Genomic DNA, 13,704 nt, shown 5'->3' with positions numbered 1-13,704 from the left:
GATCTCGGGATCTGTACATCCCACGGTCCCCGGGTACGGTATCCCCCGGTCGAGAGTTGTCTCCTGTCTTCGCCGTTCGATCGTTGGATGCAGTGAGACAGACCCGACGGTAATCTTCAGGGTCGGAGTCCGAACCGTCGGATCCTGATTCAGTTCCTGAGTCGGGCGCCGTGACTTGGTGGACACGTCGAGCTGGGGCCGTAGGCGTCGGAGCCTTTTGGCGATACTTGCCGGATCCGACCGCCGCCTTCTTCTGGCGGTGTTTCGCGCGATCCACCGCCCGCAGCACTTCCTCAAGCTCGTCTGCGTCGGGAAGTCGTAACAGGGTCAGCCTGTCGGCCAGATCCACGTCTCCCACCGTCTCGATGAAATGATCCACGTGTTCCCGCAGTACCTTGGATCCCCCATCCTTGATCTTCAACTTGGCCCGTAGACCGGCCACATTTAGTCGATGTAGGTATTCTAGCGGAGATTCATCCGATCTGCGGCGAGCGTGGTAGTATTGTCGTGCCACCGACACTCCCAATCCACAGTACTGGGTCTGGAAACTGCGCAGCAAATCTGGCCACTTGTTCCTGGTGGATCTGCCCAGCTGCCGATACCAGTTCCTGGCTGGCCCCGCTAGCAGGTCCGCAACGGTCAAACACTTCTCAGCATCCAACGCTTGATCTCTCATGAGGGCCGACTTGACTTTGCTTATCCATGTTCTCGCTCGGTCCTCATCTTGATCCTTGCTCGTGAACTCCTTCAGATCCGATATGGCTGAGATCCGTACCCTCTGGATCATGGACGATCCACCTGCCCCGGCTGTGGCTGTTGCTACCACTGCTGACAAAGTGGATGGGCCATCCAGATCATCTGGGTCGAACTCATCATGGGAGTTGTCTCCCTCCACGGACTCCATCTCCACGTCTCGTGCTCCATGTTCGTGGAGCACTTGCACTTGTGGCACGGGCGCTCTCATACCCTGTTCGGCCAGGAAACGACTCATCGCAGCTTCGAAGTGTCGCTGCAGGGTGCCCGAGGAAGTGTCGGAATAGCCTGTGGCCGTCTGGCCCACTGGCGAGACAGGATCCGTGAGGCGATTACCTTGAGTCCGATCTAACGATAACCCCACTGGCTTCTTGCCGGATCTGGCTCGATCCTGGCTGGATTGTGTCAGATCACGCGTAGGGCCTACTGGATCCCGAGCCTTCACGTTCACAGGGGCTTCCTGTCCTCGGATCCTCGCCCGCGCTTCCAGCATGGATGCCCCGGAGGGTCCTAAAGTCATGCGTCGTGGTTCGGACGACGTGTCTGACTCATCCTCAGCGGCGGATTCGTAGTTCGAGGACGCAGCTTGGCTGATCCTCGGCGACGACACCGGATCCATAGTGCGCGACCTTTCTCCGGTGATGGACTTAACTCTGGCAAAGAGGTCCCGCGTCGCGGATACTATGAGATCCAGGTCTAGCTCGAAGATATCCTCTGCGTCGAGCACACCAGCTACGATGCCTGACTCCGTAAGCAAACGTAATAGATCCTTGACTGCCGCCAACTTGTTCGCCGTTTTCGTTGGTGCTCTCACCGGTTCTCTTGGATCTTCGATCTGTCGTGGATTCAGGATCTGCATGACAGGATCTTGATGCAGGAAGTCGCGTAAAGCTTGGTGGCGATACACAAACTCGAGATCCTTGTCTGACCAGCCTGACCTGGATCCAGCTTGGTCTTCTTCCGACTCTGGAGCTTGCATCTTCTTCCGCGTAGTCTTACTCGTTTTCGTCTTTTTTCTCGTTTCTTCGACTAGCGGGGTTGAATTTAGGTACAGTGTTGGCTTAACCGGTGAATCTGCAAATGCATACCGTTTCGCCTTCACTTTCCCTTGTTTTGTTAGTGGATCTTGACGCAAGTCAAGATCCGCAGGGGTCCCCGAGGGTACCTGGGGAGGATAGAGAGGTTTTTCTTCTAGATCCGGTTCCGGATCCACCTCTCTTCCGTCGACAGAGTTCCTCCCAAATCTCCATCGATCCGCGGATCTTGTTTCATTCAGCAGCGTCTTCGTCGATCCGACTTCCGACGACGCCTCTTCCCCTGGCTCAATCTTCACTTGAGCATCTTCTTGGGACTCACGGTGAAATCCCGAGTCACCAAAAGATCCGGGCACGCGCACCATTGTGGTGTAGCGGGATCAGCAAAATCTGCGAGATTGCCAGATCCAACTTACCAACTGCGCCCAGACACCGACTAACGGAGGGGGTCCCCCGATGATCCGTGTTCTGCTGAACTTTCCTCACCTTGTGTACCCGTCGGTAGGGCGGGATCTTGCTCTCTCGGTAACTTCCGAAGAGTTCAAGTGGTGAAGCTTGAGTGCCTTGGCGAGACGTGGGGATGGGGTGGAGCAGCAGTGGAAAATCTTCACTCTGCGTCCGTGGATTGTTCCGAATCCTAAGCGAATATTCGAGCTTATGGATCCGGGGCCTAGATCGTGGATCTGGCCGTAGGGTTGCCTTGCGGGTGTGTTCCCTTGCCTTTGTAGTTCCTTTGCGTCGTACTTGCCGCCTCCTGTGACGGGATTTTGAGAGTTGAGAACCTCTAGGGTGTAACCGACCAAGTAGTAATTCGGTTAACCTGTTGGATCTGCACGTGTATAGGAAAGCTCACTAGGTTGTAGGATCTGGCCAATGTATTATCCAGTTATCGCTACCAACACTAGATTCGCAATTCCTAACCTTCACGGAGCTCGTACGGCCAATGTAGTTCCGGTTCTTGAGGGCGGGAAGGCACTTGCGTGTTACTGTGCAAATTGAGGATTTTATTTATTGAGTTAGTCCCTAGGGACGAAGTATACACGAAACTTGTCCGTGCCAATGCTCATCTCCGCTACGAATGTTCTGCGAGGCCAAATCCAATCCCCGTCGAAACGCTATACGTAGTTGATCTTTACTTGATGATCCCGTTACGATTCCGTGCCCACTTGTTCTCTAGTTCGTGATCTTGATTACTCCATAATGAGACCTGATGCTTGGCGGGCGAAGTAGACGCTGTCCTTGTCCAGGGCCAATGCTCACTCCTATTACGGCGATCGCCCGAGGCCAAATCCAACCCCCGAGACGACTACAGGTCACTTGCCCTCCACAGTGCAAATTGAGGACTGTATTGATATTTAAGCCTATACCTGCCTGGTTTTCTACCTTCTATGTCTTTCATCTGCTAAATCCCTTACCAGGCTCGGCTGCATGTCCCTTCTTCCCTTGACCCATCATCCCAGCTGTGTTATCTTCAGATCCACCGGATCCATGACGTAATCATCATGGTCACCCTATTATGGGTACACTCATCCGGATCCAGGTCGCTTGGATCCACCTCACTGTAATTGTACAATCGCCGTGGATCCGAGCTCTCCGATCATCCAACATCATCTTGCAACCGTCTGTGATCTCCATTGTCCCACGAAAGTTCCAGATCCACTGCATCCCTCATCCCTGTACCCTGGATCCAGGTCCTTCTATGCGGGATCCTCCCTCCTTGGACCCGAACTCGGAAGTATGGGATCCGGGGTACCTCGCGGTGGATCTTGACTCCTCATTAGCCGTGGCTACTAGATCCATCTTTAGAGGGCACCGACCATCCTTCCTTCATAGGATCCACACCCGATCCACTCTTGTATAGTATATCCCATATCCATTTAAGTGAATCCAGATAAGGGTGGATCCGAGGTAAGTCTTGGTGGATCTTGCCTTCTCGTACATCGCTCATACCAGATCCATCGTCATTTCATACGGGGTGCTGCTCGTCATGGCTAATCCACCACCGGCAACTTGCATCCGTGCCACCAACCCAAATCCTCTCTAATCACTTGAAATTGTCACTGATTCGGGATAGTGACCCCGCGTCAGGCCCATTCTCTTATTTCTGAGAAAGCACTTCACCACATCCGCAATTCTTCTTTTGAACTCGCGTAGTGTCAAGGCTGTCGCTGTCGTACGCTTCAAAAGCGCAAAAGCATTGATTGTAGCAGCCACGTAAATAACGTCATGTCAAGCCTCTTCTCGCGGCGTCTGTTTGGATTCGTTGAGCGCAATTGATCGACACGGTCAAAGCCGTTCATGTACCGATTGTAAACGGCAATGATAGTGGGGGCCATGAATATTTTACGGTGCAGTACACGGTCGTCGGTCCATCGCTGAATGGGATACAGGCCGTGGCAGCAAGCTATCGCCTCATCAGAAGTACCAAATAGTGCCCGAGCCGATGGTGTTGCGTGTAGGTCGTTACTGTAGAAGACTACCACCTTGCGATCTTTGTATACAACATATCCAGCTCGGTCCGCAAACTGCAAAGTTGGTTGGTACTTTGTTTGGCGTGCTGCTGGCAAATTTCTCTGGGTTTTCTGATGAGCTGCTTCTTTTTTCTTCCAGCCAGACTCTGCATCGACTGCCGCTACAAGTTCCCATTCTCCTCTATCTGCTTTTGCCACTCGCTCCACAGAAGCCTCCACAGCTATTTTGTTCCACTTGTCGATTAGGTTGAGCCTGACGGTCCCGATCGTGTGCATCTCGCCATCCGTGAACGCAAGGATAGCTTTAGCAAACGTGTGTCGAGTATAAAAGTTGTCCGAAACTATAAGCCGATAACCACTTGGCGATAGGAAAATCTTTGCCTGATGCCCCACCATTGCTAGCCACAACGCCGTCGCTGAATCAGCTCCCACGGCAACTTCATCGCGATGCAGCGTGTTGAAAAGCGGCGTGCGAAGTGATGGAAACTGCTGAACGTATCGCTATGCTGGCGTAGTTGTCTGTGAATTGTCCGAGGAGTTGTCCCAGAACGTATGCACGTAAAGCGAGTCCCAACCGACCACTGCGTAGAAACGCACTCCGTACTTGTCGGGCTTGGACGGCATATAAGTCCGGGCTTTCGACCTTGCCTTGGTCGCCACCGTCATTTCATCAATGCTGCTCACTACAGTAGGCACAGCAAACTCGGCGAATCGTTTTTGAAAGTGTGCCAGTATCAGCCTGCTGTGCCACAATGGATCATGTTGCTTATCGAGTGTCGGGTCGTTAGGAGGGTGAAACTGTAACGCGGATCGTATATTCTGAAATCTTGTCCTCGTCATAGTATCTATAAAGGCAGCTTGACCAAGAAAACGACTGTCAGACCAATACTCAGCAATATCACTCAGCGAACAAATACTCATTGCGATTTCAAGCCCGCAATATGCATTGAATTCACTCTCAGTAAGTTTGGGCTGGCCTCTAGCAGTAAGAACATCCGAAGTCCATGTCAGGAGACTGTGGCGAAACGTTGCCGTCACAAATAGGGCAAACAATCCGAATTCAGCGTTTTCACGGTAGGCTTTTGCCACCTTTGCGTCAGCAACGACATGGAGCCCACTCTGCATGTCCAGTGCATGCATGTAGACTCTGCCATAACCACTAGGCTCATAGATGCTTGGCACACTGCTACAGGCTGTCTCCGCCGGTATCTGCTGCTGCTCTCCGCTTGTTTCGCCCTGCTGCGAGCTGACTTTGGGGCTGCTTGTCGACTGGTGAAGCCACTGCATGCTGCTACTGCGAGGTCCGTCTTGGCATCTGCTGGATGTGCTGGCGTGTTGATGTGTTGGGCTTAAAGGTTGAAGGCTATCTTCAGGAAGCCGCTGGTAGCCATTCGTCGTGAGTACACTCGTGGCGTCCGGCAAGTCGACGGGCTCGATGTGCAGCTCGTCGTCCACTAGCGTTTCCCACGCGTCGACGAGGGAGTCCACCGCAATGTCATCAATGCAGTACGCTTGCTGATGCTCCAGTGCTTCCCAATCTCCGGCCAAAGCGCTGTCCATTGTTCCCGTGGTCGAGGGAAGGAGAACCTTTGTGACGCTTGTATCGCTGCTTGTGGTCCAAAGCGGACAGAATTTGATGGCCTGGCTAGCTCGTGGAAGAGGTCTGTATGAACCTCTACGGCGACGCACGATCGCCTGTCGCGCAACTGGACAGATTTTCAGCCAATACGCGGCTTAGATTACCGTCTGTTATGGGATAATAGGGACCCGTAAATGAACCAGTAGTTAAAGGGTTAAAGTTTATTTGGATTCAGGATCATCGCATCTGGAAGTTTATCAAAGGTCCAAGGTTTTGTTTTCATTTATTAAATTATAAATAACTGTAGCACTTAAAAATTGAGTGTCCATTGTACACTCAATTTCTTTTTTAGGTGTACACACACAATAGGCTGCGTAAAAAAACATCTTCTACATTTTCATAAGATGATAGAAGAGGAGGAGTGGTCCAAGGAGCAGGAGGCCAACCGCAAGCCCGGCCAGAAGCACCCGACGCCGTCGCCAGGCTTTGCGGACCGAGTCTTTTACGAGAGCCTGCTGCAGCAGCGTCCGGACAGTCGCATGGCTCAGAAGTGGTGCCTCGAATACGGCGTGCTCAAGTGGGCGGAGGCTGAGGCGTTGTGCAAGAAGCTGGGCGTCAGTACAGTACGCGATCACAGATGTACACGAAGACTCCATTTTAAGTTTCGGTTTTTGACGGTTGTGTTTGCTGCTGGTAGAACGTGACGCGGCCAGCGAAGTCGCCCAAGATTCAGAAGCAGAAGAGCAGCACGTCGTCAGCCATTCGACGTGCGCTCGATGAGTCAGCGGCGGCGGAGGCCATGGAGATCACCAGCGGCGGGTTCGAAGGTGTCGGCCTGGGAGCTCTCTAGTGGCAGAAAGTGTACGAAAGTAATTAATGAAGAGAGGTCTAGCTGCAGAACGTCGTTTTGTGTCTTCTTTTGCTAACAAGAAGGGGGGGGGGCAGCGCCGTATTCTTCTTGTCGATGAAAGCAGTCCAGGTCCGCGTTTAAGGAGTCGACGGAGATAACAAATTGTCCTATTCTCTCCCTGCTGCTGCTGGTTCGAGCCTGTGCGCAGTCAAGAGCGACTGACCAACGTGTGATGGTGGGCGTCGTTGACGAAAGCAAGCGAACCGCATGGGGCCTAGGTATGTCAGTACGACTAAGAGAGCCTTGGGGGGGGGAAATAACACGCGGTTCGAAAGCAGTTTTTTTTTCACGTGATCGCCATGGCCAAGTTGTATTGGGAGAATTTTCCGTTGGTAGTCAATTGCGAAAGCGGACGACAATCGAGAGAGCACATTTGCCATGACGGTGTACAGTTCTTGACGGTTCTGTCAGCGTGGCGACCTATCGACTGGCGACAACACCACTCAATTTCTTTTGTCGAAAATGTAAGACCTCCTGTCCTTGTTAAGTAGGTTTGGTCCGCCAGCACTTAAGTTTTAGCTTGCTGGACTGAACTATCCTGCCGAAGCATTGAGCGTCCTGCAGTTGCCTTTCCACGTCTCAAGTTCGTCACGAGTGACCCGACCGATAGATAGTGATCGTCACTTGGACACTGTCACGATACTACTACGAAGCCACACAAGTTGTGAAGCACAAAGTGAACTTTAGATTCACATATTTGAATCAGCTCTGTCGGTTTTAGATATCGCGTGGTCGGGGCGATCAAACGCTTGCTCAGGGGAAAGGCCTCCCGGCGGAAGTTCCGCTGCTACTTGCCATCCAGCCTGTGTTGAAGTGTCCTTTGGGTAGTCGAGTGGTACGCAATTCCAGCGTTCAGTACACAACGTGTCTGTCTGTCCGATTTCGCAAAGTGCAGTGCGTGCAGACCCCTTGTTGCAGACCCCTTCCCCAACGCAAATTAGACCGCTTCCGATCGGTTTGACAAGAGAGCGCTCCACTGGCAGCATTTCAGTGCTACGACATGGCGGTCGCAGTTGCGCGCAAGTTCCGTCGAAAAACGAAAGTGCTAAAACCGTCGCGTGAGTCACTCAGTTAGGGCACAGTTTGCAGGACAAACCAGGTTGCAAGGAGCTGGAAAGACGCAAAATAATGGAAAAGTAGCCGTAGACGTGTACGGTTACCGCTCACCGCTACGCTGGCCACGTCAAACGTAGTTCTTCTTTCACCACCGGGTCTTTCCAACGCATGTCGCCACCGTTCTTAGACCCTCCACAAAATCTGGCCAAGTGGCCTCCAGTATCACTATCAAATTTGCCGTGGCAGATCAAAACCAAGTCAACGCCAGCCCCACGGTCTCTGGTAACTGATTTTTCGGTCGACACCGAGCTTCCACCCACCCACTCAGCCTCGAGTCCACCAAACAACACCTGGAATCATCATTTCGACTATGACCAGCCCGTTACCTTCCGTGCACATCATTGCACCACCAGCAGCAGCAGCTTTTCCTGCCATGCTGCGCCACAAGAGCTCGCTTGCAGCTTCTTACGCGTCGTACGTTGTCCGCGTCCACACAAGACACGGCATCAAGACCCTTTCCTTCGACGTGCTTGCCGACCTTTTCACCTTCACCGCAAAGAAAGCCGCGGAAGACCTCGGGATCAGTAGCCGCACTCTCATCCGCGTGTGCCGTTCACTGGGCATCCGGCGCTGGCCGTACTTGGGATTCCGAAGTGAGAAGAATGTTGAGCGCATCCGCATGGAGGCCGTGGAGAACCTACGACGAAAGCTCGAGAAAGAAGGCGAGGCGTTGCCAACCGCAGTTCTGCACCCCAACGCGCCCAGTCTTCGTGGTGCGAGTGCTAAACGGCTTTTGCAAGTGAAGATGCCACAGCTGTGTCTACCGTCTCTGGAGGGACCGGCACCGTCCAAGATGTCTGCTGTGCGTACAAGCACTTGGTGCTCGTCCCCGACGCTTTCCAACGCCACCACGACCATTTCCGATGATGACGAACGCATGTCGGAGCCTGACGAGAATGACTTCGTGGCTCAGCCCACAGCATCCTTCCCTGCCCCCTACACTCCAGCAGCGCCATTATTAACCCCACCGCACACGGTGCACAACAGCTTCAACCTCGATGTCCAGCGTGTGAGCCCTAACAAGGAGTCACGCGTCGTCTTCTCGAGCATGAAGCCGTATCTAAAAGCAAACTCCTGGACAGCCCCGCGGATCTCCACGCAGACAACTAGACCGACGACGTCGCCCATTCCATCACTGAACCTACTCGTCGACGCCTCCATCCTCACCAGCTTCAAAAATGTCCTACCGGCAATGCAGGTCTATCAAGAGGACAGTGCACACCAGCCCCCTCAGCCCCGAACCATGTCGATGCAGGACATTCTGACGCGCCACTGAACACTTGATATCATCCCACAGTCGTCTGTAGTACTCGTTCTAGCGTTTTAGTCTAGTCAAATGAAAAAAAATCAAAAACATAAATTACAGTCCACCCAGCGACGAGATGGTTCAGGTGCGCCATCCCTCCCTCATTTCGATCTACGAATACGCACGACTGCCACCTCCTGTGCCAGGCGGACATTGATAATCCTGCGGCAGCATGTAGTTCTGCAATGCGCTGAAGCAATACTGAGCTTTGCCGATATTTTTCCGCGCATTTTCGCGTCGAACTCCGTATGTCCTCAATAGATCGGTGAAGGTTTCCATATCATCAGCGAGAAGCCCGTGCGAGCGTACAAGTAAGTTTGCTTCTTCAAGAGTGATCGACATGGACGTCCGATCCTTCGCGGACTTGCACATGGTCACTCGACCGCCACCAACTGATCGAGCGATGGCTGACGACAAACTGAGAATTGCCATGCGCTTGGACCGACCGGAAAGTTGGATGCTAAGTTTGAGAGCCACCAGCGACGTCTGAATCCGATCGAGATCCTCCATATCGTAGATTGGAATCGATGTCTCGCGGCACTGCTTCTTGGTGACCCATTCAGCAAAATTCTTGACGTATGACTCCAGCTCCACCACGTTCTCCGCATTGATCTCTTTCTGTAGAGAGGCCTTGCCGACAGTGTTGGCTACCGTCTGCATTTCATTCAGCCCCTGCGAGAAGATGACGGGAATCACCCGAATTGGCTTCTGGAACAAAAATTTCGCGCGCATCTTCTGTTCGGGGGTTGACAGCGGTAAATAGATGGCCCCGGATACAGCATCTTGTCCTGGAACACGGTGCATACTGCGATCAGGAAACTCACTTGCCCGACGCGTAATGATAGGAAGTTCAATCACGATTCCTGATGGTCCAGAAGTGATGGAGACACGGAAGGTAGCAGCACGGGGCGACTTAACAGGTCGCAACTTGACGTGGACTCGTGCGAGCTCCTTGACGGCAGCCTCTGTGTCACCTAGCATTCCCAACTCGTTGCCATACGTCGACAACAAGCTCTCAGCAGAGAATAGAAAGCCAACCCTCGTAAGCATTTCTAGGTAGTCGATACCGCAGGCCTTCAGCGGATGAGGTCCAAAATCCCGATGGTCGTGCGTATGTACGTAGAGAGTTTGCTGAAAGCACGTGACAAGAGCGCTCATCGCCTGGCAGAAAGCCACCTCAAGGCGGCGCTCCACATCCCATTTAAGTTCGTTGTACTTGCGCTCCAAGGCGTCCATTGTAAGATCTGAGCTTGCCTGTGCTTCTTTGACCAAACGTGCGTGAAGTTTCTCCAACTCGGCACGCATCTGTCGCACTCCGCCACTTTTAAACCCGTACACGTGAGCTGCAAAGGCTCCAACAGTTGTTGTGCCGTACATCCTGTGTCTGTAAAAGGGGGGACGGTTTCTAGCGTTCGTATCAATCGTCATCGCCGCTTTCTTCAGCTCCACATCGGGCATCGAGCCTCTGTACGACGAGCCACCCCAACTGCTTGGCACTGCACGTTTCACTTCCTCACATTCCGCCTCGTTCAAGGTTATCTTGGCGACGATGTCGATCGCATCAGAAACACCCACATTCTCATCAAGCCCATAGATTCTCTGGAATTCTTCTTCCGTGATCCCCATCGCAACAATGGTTTCTGCCAGCTTCCGCTGCTCCGAAGGGACGGATACATCCTGGCCCGCTGCCCTCTTGTTGACAATCGTCTCTGCCGAATCAAACGAAATCACACGCCGACGTAGGGCCTCCACGGGTTCAAGGGGTGACTCTTCCGACGCCGAAGGCGATGCGACTTCATTCTCGTCGCTCTTATCAGCGTCTACGAACAGCACGGAACCGAGGTCAGTCTGTTGATCACGCATGCTGGCCTTCCTCGATAGATGCAGCGGTGACGACAGAAGAGTCCCGACAAACGAGTTCACAAGGCGAGCATAGCGCGCTGCGCTTGATTGGTCGCCGTACTGGACATCCTTTTCAGACGTTGGAGCTGCATTGCCCACTGTCAGCAACTGCTGGTGGAGATTTAGCGCCAGGAAACGCAGATCTGCGTCTGCTTTCATGGTACTCGGCTTGAAAGTGAGCCCTGCGTGTTGAGTGGCCCCGTAGCGCAAAATGGAATCTTCCACCTCCGAGATGTATTGCTCCATTGTCTTCACCAGATCCAGACGCCACTTTCTCTTTTTCCGCTCGATCGCATCATCTTGGATCTGAATAATCATTTCCGATAGCATCCCGATGCTAGTTGCTGGTCTGACCCGATTCTCCAATGTAAGCGAAGAGCTCAGTCCTGGAGTGACCGAATTCAGCGACTCCGAGTCTTCCGACGACTGCATTGTCTGGCTAGTATCGTGTTCTTCCACAGTACCAAGCGCTCGTGGAGTTGTAATCACTGAAGGCATTGAATAGCCACCGACACTAGGAGTTGAGAGCTGGCTGGAAGGAGTCGACGAAGAGCTTTCATCGCCATCCTCAAGCGCGATCTCACGCTTGAGTGAATCAAGTTTCATCAGCAAGTCCGATAGTATCAATTGAAGCAGTTGATAAGGTACTTCCCACGTATACACACTTTCTATCAGCTCTTCTTCGACCAGCACTTTACCCTGCGAGCGTTGGGAGGTGGACGCAAGATTTATCATCTGCTGGGCTATCTCGGAATACGCCGAGTCATCGTGATCCTCTGCGTCCGTACTCTTAATTCCAATATACATGAACGACCGAGTGATGCGCTCAAGCCCGTCAGTCGACATCCCAGCATGCAAACCCTTCACCTCTGCTTCACATCGGATAACGATTTCACCCGAAGATCGCGTTCGAGATAGAGGAGAATACAGCGAGAAAATAGCTGCCCGTCCGATTGTAGGCAATGAACCCGTCATAAACGATGAGAGCGGAACAAGTGGGTCACCAACGAGCCACTGGCTATCCAAGTTCTGTAGCGAGTTTGGGTTTCGTACCGAGTACACCGATGCGCGCAGCAGATCTTGTTCACGCATGTCGACAGCCAGCATCATGTGAAAACAGGGGTCTTCTGAGTGAGAAATCTCTGTGCGGCCTATCTCGGCTATCACCGCGCCTGTCTCGGCATTCATCAGATGAAGCACCACGAACGATGAAGACGTCACCGATGATTTTGATGGCAGAGTCAAGTTAAAACACTGGAATGAGAACCAAGCACACGGTGTCGAGGAAGCAGACTGCGCTGGCCACCGCCATGGGTCATCTGAACTCGTCACCTGCTTTGCCTGTCGCTCGTATTCAAACGATCCCAAAGGCAAGTATGCGCTGTTTGCAAGATCGAGAATAGAAGTTCCTTCGAGTGACTGCTGCTCGTTGCTGGCTCCTCCTAAATGCTGTCGTACCACAAGCTCCAGTCGTCGTCTCGCTCGACCTAACACGCCATTTCCAAGACCTAACGACAGTGGACTTGGTCGACGACCAACCGTAAAATACCCACTCTGGGAGCCAGGTGGTGAGTTCGGCTGCGTCACCGCCGATTTCGACGCCGTGCCAATCCTGTCTGTGAATTCCTTGGCCGCTACCAGCAGAGGTGGAGGCATCGCTTCATTGTCCAGCAACGGCGTCGTCTCCGACGTCACGCGTCCCTTAGTATAGCTCAAACTACGTCTCGATGGGATCTCCAGCGTCGGTTCCACCTCCCACATCAGCACAAGAAACAGCACACACGGCACGATCTCCGGAATTACGTAGCCCACCACAACACACACGTCAGGACTGTGTATATCCCCGCACCCTTGATGCGAAAACGGTCTCTGGACGTAGATGATCGTCCGCAAGAAAAACAAGACCGAGCACGCCCCCATGACAACACTCGTGAACCTCAGTGCGCTCGTGAGCTTCTTCTCCACGCGTTCATCCAGCCTCCTCCTCAGTCCGTTTCCCGACGGCTTCAGCACTCTCTCCACTCGATGCCGCATCTTCCACGTCGAGTAAACGAGCCCCAAAGAGCTGACGAAGCTGCCCGTGGCGATGAAGAGCACGGGCAGCACGCCCGTCCAGAGCGTGGATCGGTTTAGTCTGGACTTGGAGTGTCGGGCCTGGGCCACTTTGGCCTCGTGCATCACCGAGAGACCCAAGACAGCGGCATAGAAGAGCCCGTTGGCCACTACGAACGCGATCCAGATGCGTCGAGAGCGCGTCGAGACTTTGGGATTGGCGATATCGATCCATAGCAGCGTCTGGAAGAGTACGAGACTGAAGAACAGACACAGAGCCGCACGATTCAGTAGATTACGGGCTAAGCCTTCGCTTACGAAGGATGCGGCGCGAGTCACGGCAAACAGCACCATGAGGCGCTGGAAGGTGCTGCGTTGGCTGCGATGGAACGTCGAGCCCTGCGACAGCGCACGGCAGGCGGCCACGAGCGCCAGCGACAGATACAGGGCCACACACAGCAGCTCCAGGCCCGAGGACGCCTGCGGAAGGAACACGAGGCCGTCGTCCACTGGGGCGGACTCCATCGCGGCGCATCGATAGCGGAAAAATGACGGCAAAAGAGTGATGATCATTATGCTCA

General features: G+C 53.3%; 3 protein-coding genes across 3 annotated transcripts; 2 read left to right on the top strand and 1 right to left on the bottom strand.

Annotated features, from left to right (window-relative positions):
* Nucleotides 1-6,241: 6,241 nt before the first annotated feature.
* On the top strand, nucleotides 6,242-6,737 carry PITG_12550 (uncharacterized protein; the record flags this gene model as incomplete). Its single annotated transcript, XM_002900381.1, has 2 exons — nucleotides 6,242-6,460; nucleotides 6,535-6,737. 2 exons carry the CDS (start codon nucleotides 6,242-6,244, stop codon nucleotides 6,685-6,687), a joined length of 372 nt encoding a protein of 123 aa, XP_002900427.1.
* A 1,436-nt stretch (nucleotides 6,738-8,173) lies between these two features.
* PITG_12549 (uncharacterized protein) lies at nucleotides 8,174-9,139 on the top strand (the record flags this gene model as incomplete). Its single annotated transcript, XM_002900380.1, has 2 exons — nucleotides 8,174-8,919; nucleotides 8,974-9,139. 2 exons carry the CDS (start codon nucleotides 8,174-8,176, stop codon nucleotides 9,137-9,139), a joined length of 912 nt encoding a protein of 303 aa, XP_002900426.1.
* A 63-nt stretch (nucleotides 9,140-9,202) lies between these two features.
* On the bottom strand, nucleotides 9,203-13,648 carry PITG_12548 (type I inositol-3,4-bisphosphate 4-phosphatase, putative; the record flags this gene model as incomplete). Its single annotated transcript, XM_002900379.1, has 4 exons — nucleotides 9,203-10,612; nucleotides 10,745-11,431; nucleotides 11,531-12,395; nucleotides 12,492-13,648. The coding sequence occupies 4 exons, from the start codon at nucleotides 13,646-13,648 to the stop codon at nucleotides 9,281-9,283; spliced, it is 4,041 nt and encodes a 1,346-aa protein (XP_002900425.1).
* Between the last annotated feature and the right edge of the window lie 56 nt (nucleotides 13,649-13,704).

Source organism: Phytophthora infestans, genomic scaffold (genome assembly GCF_000142945.1).
Source record: "Phytophthora infestans T30-4 supercont1.26 genomic scaffold, whole genome shotgun sequence".
Taxonomy (NCBI): Eukaryota; Oomycota; class Peronosporomycetes; order Peronosporales; family Peronosporaceae; genus Phytophthora; species Phytophthora infestans.
Note: the sequence above shows the minus strand (reverse complement) of the source record. Positions and strands in the feature narration are given on the sequence as shown.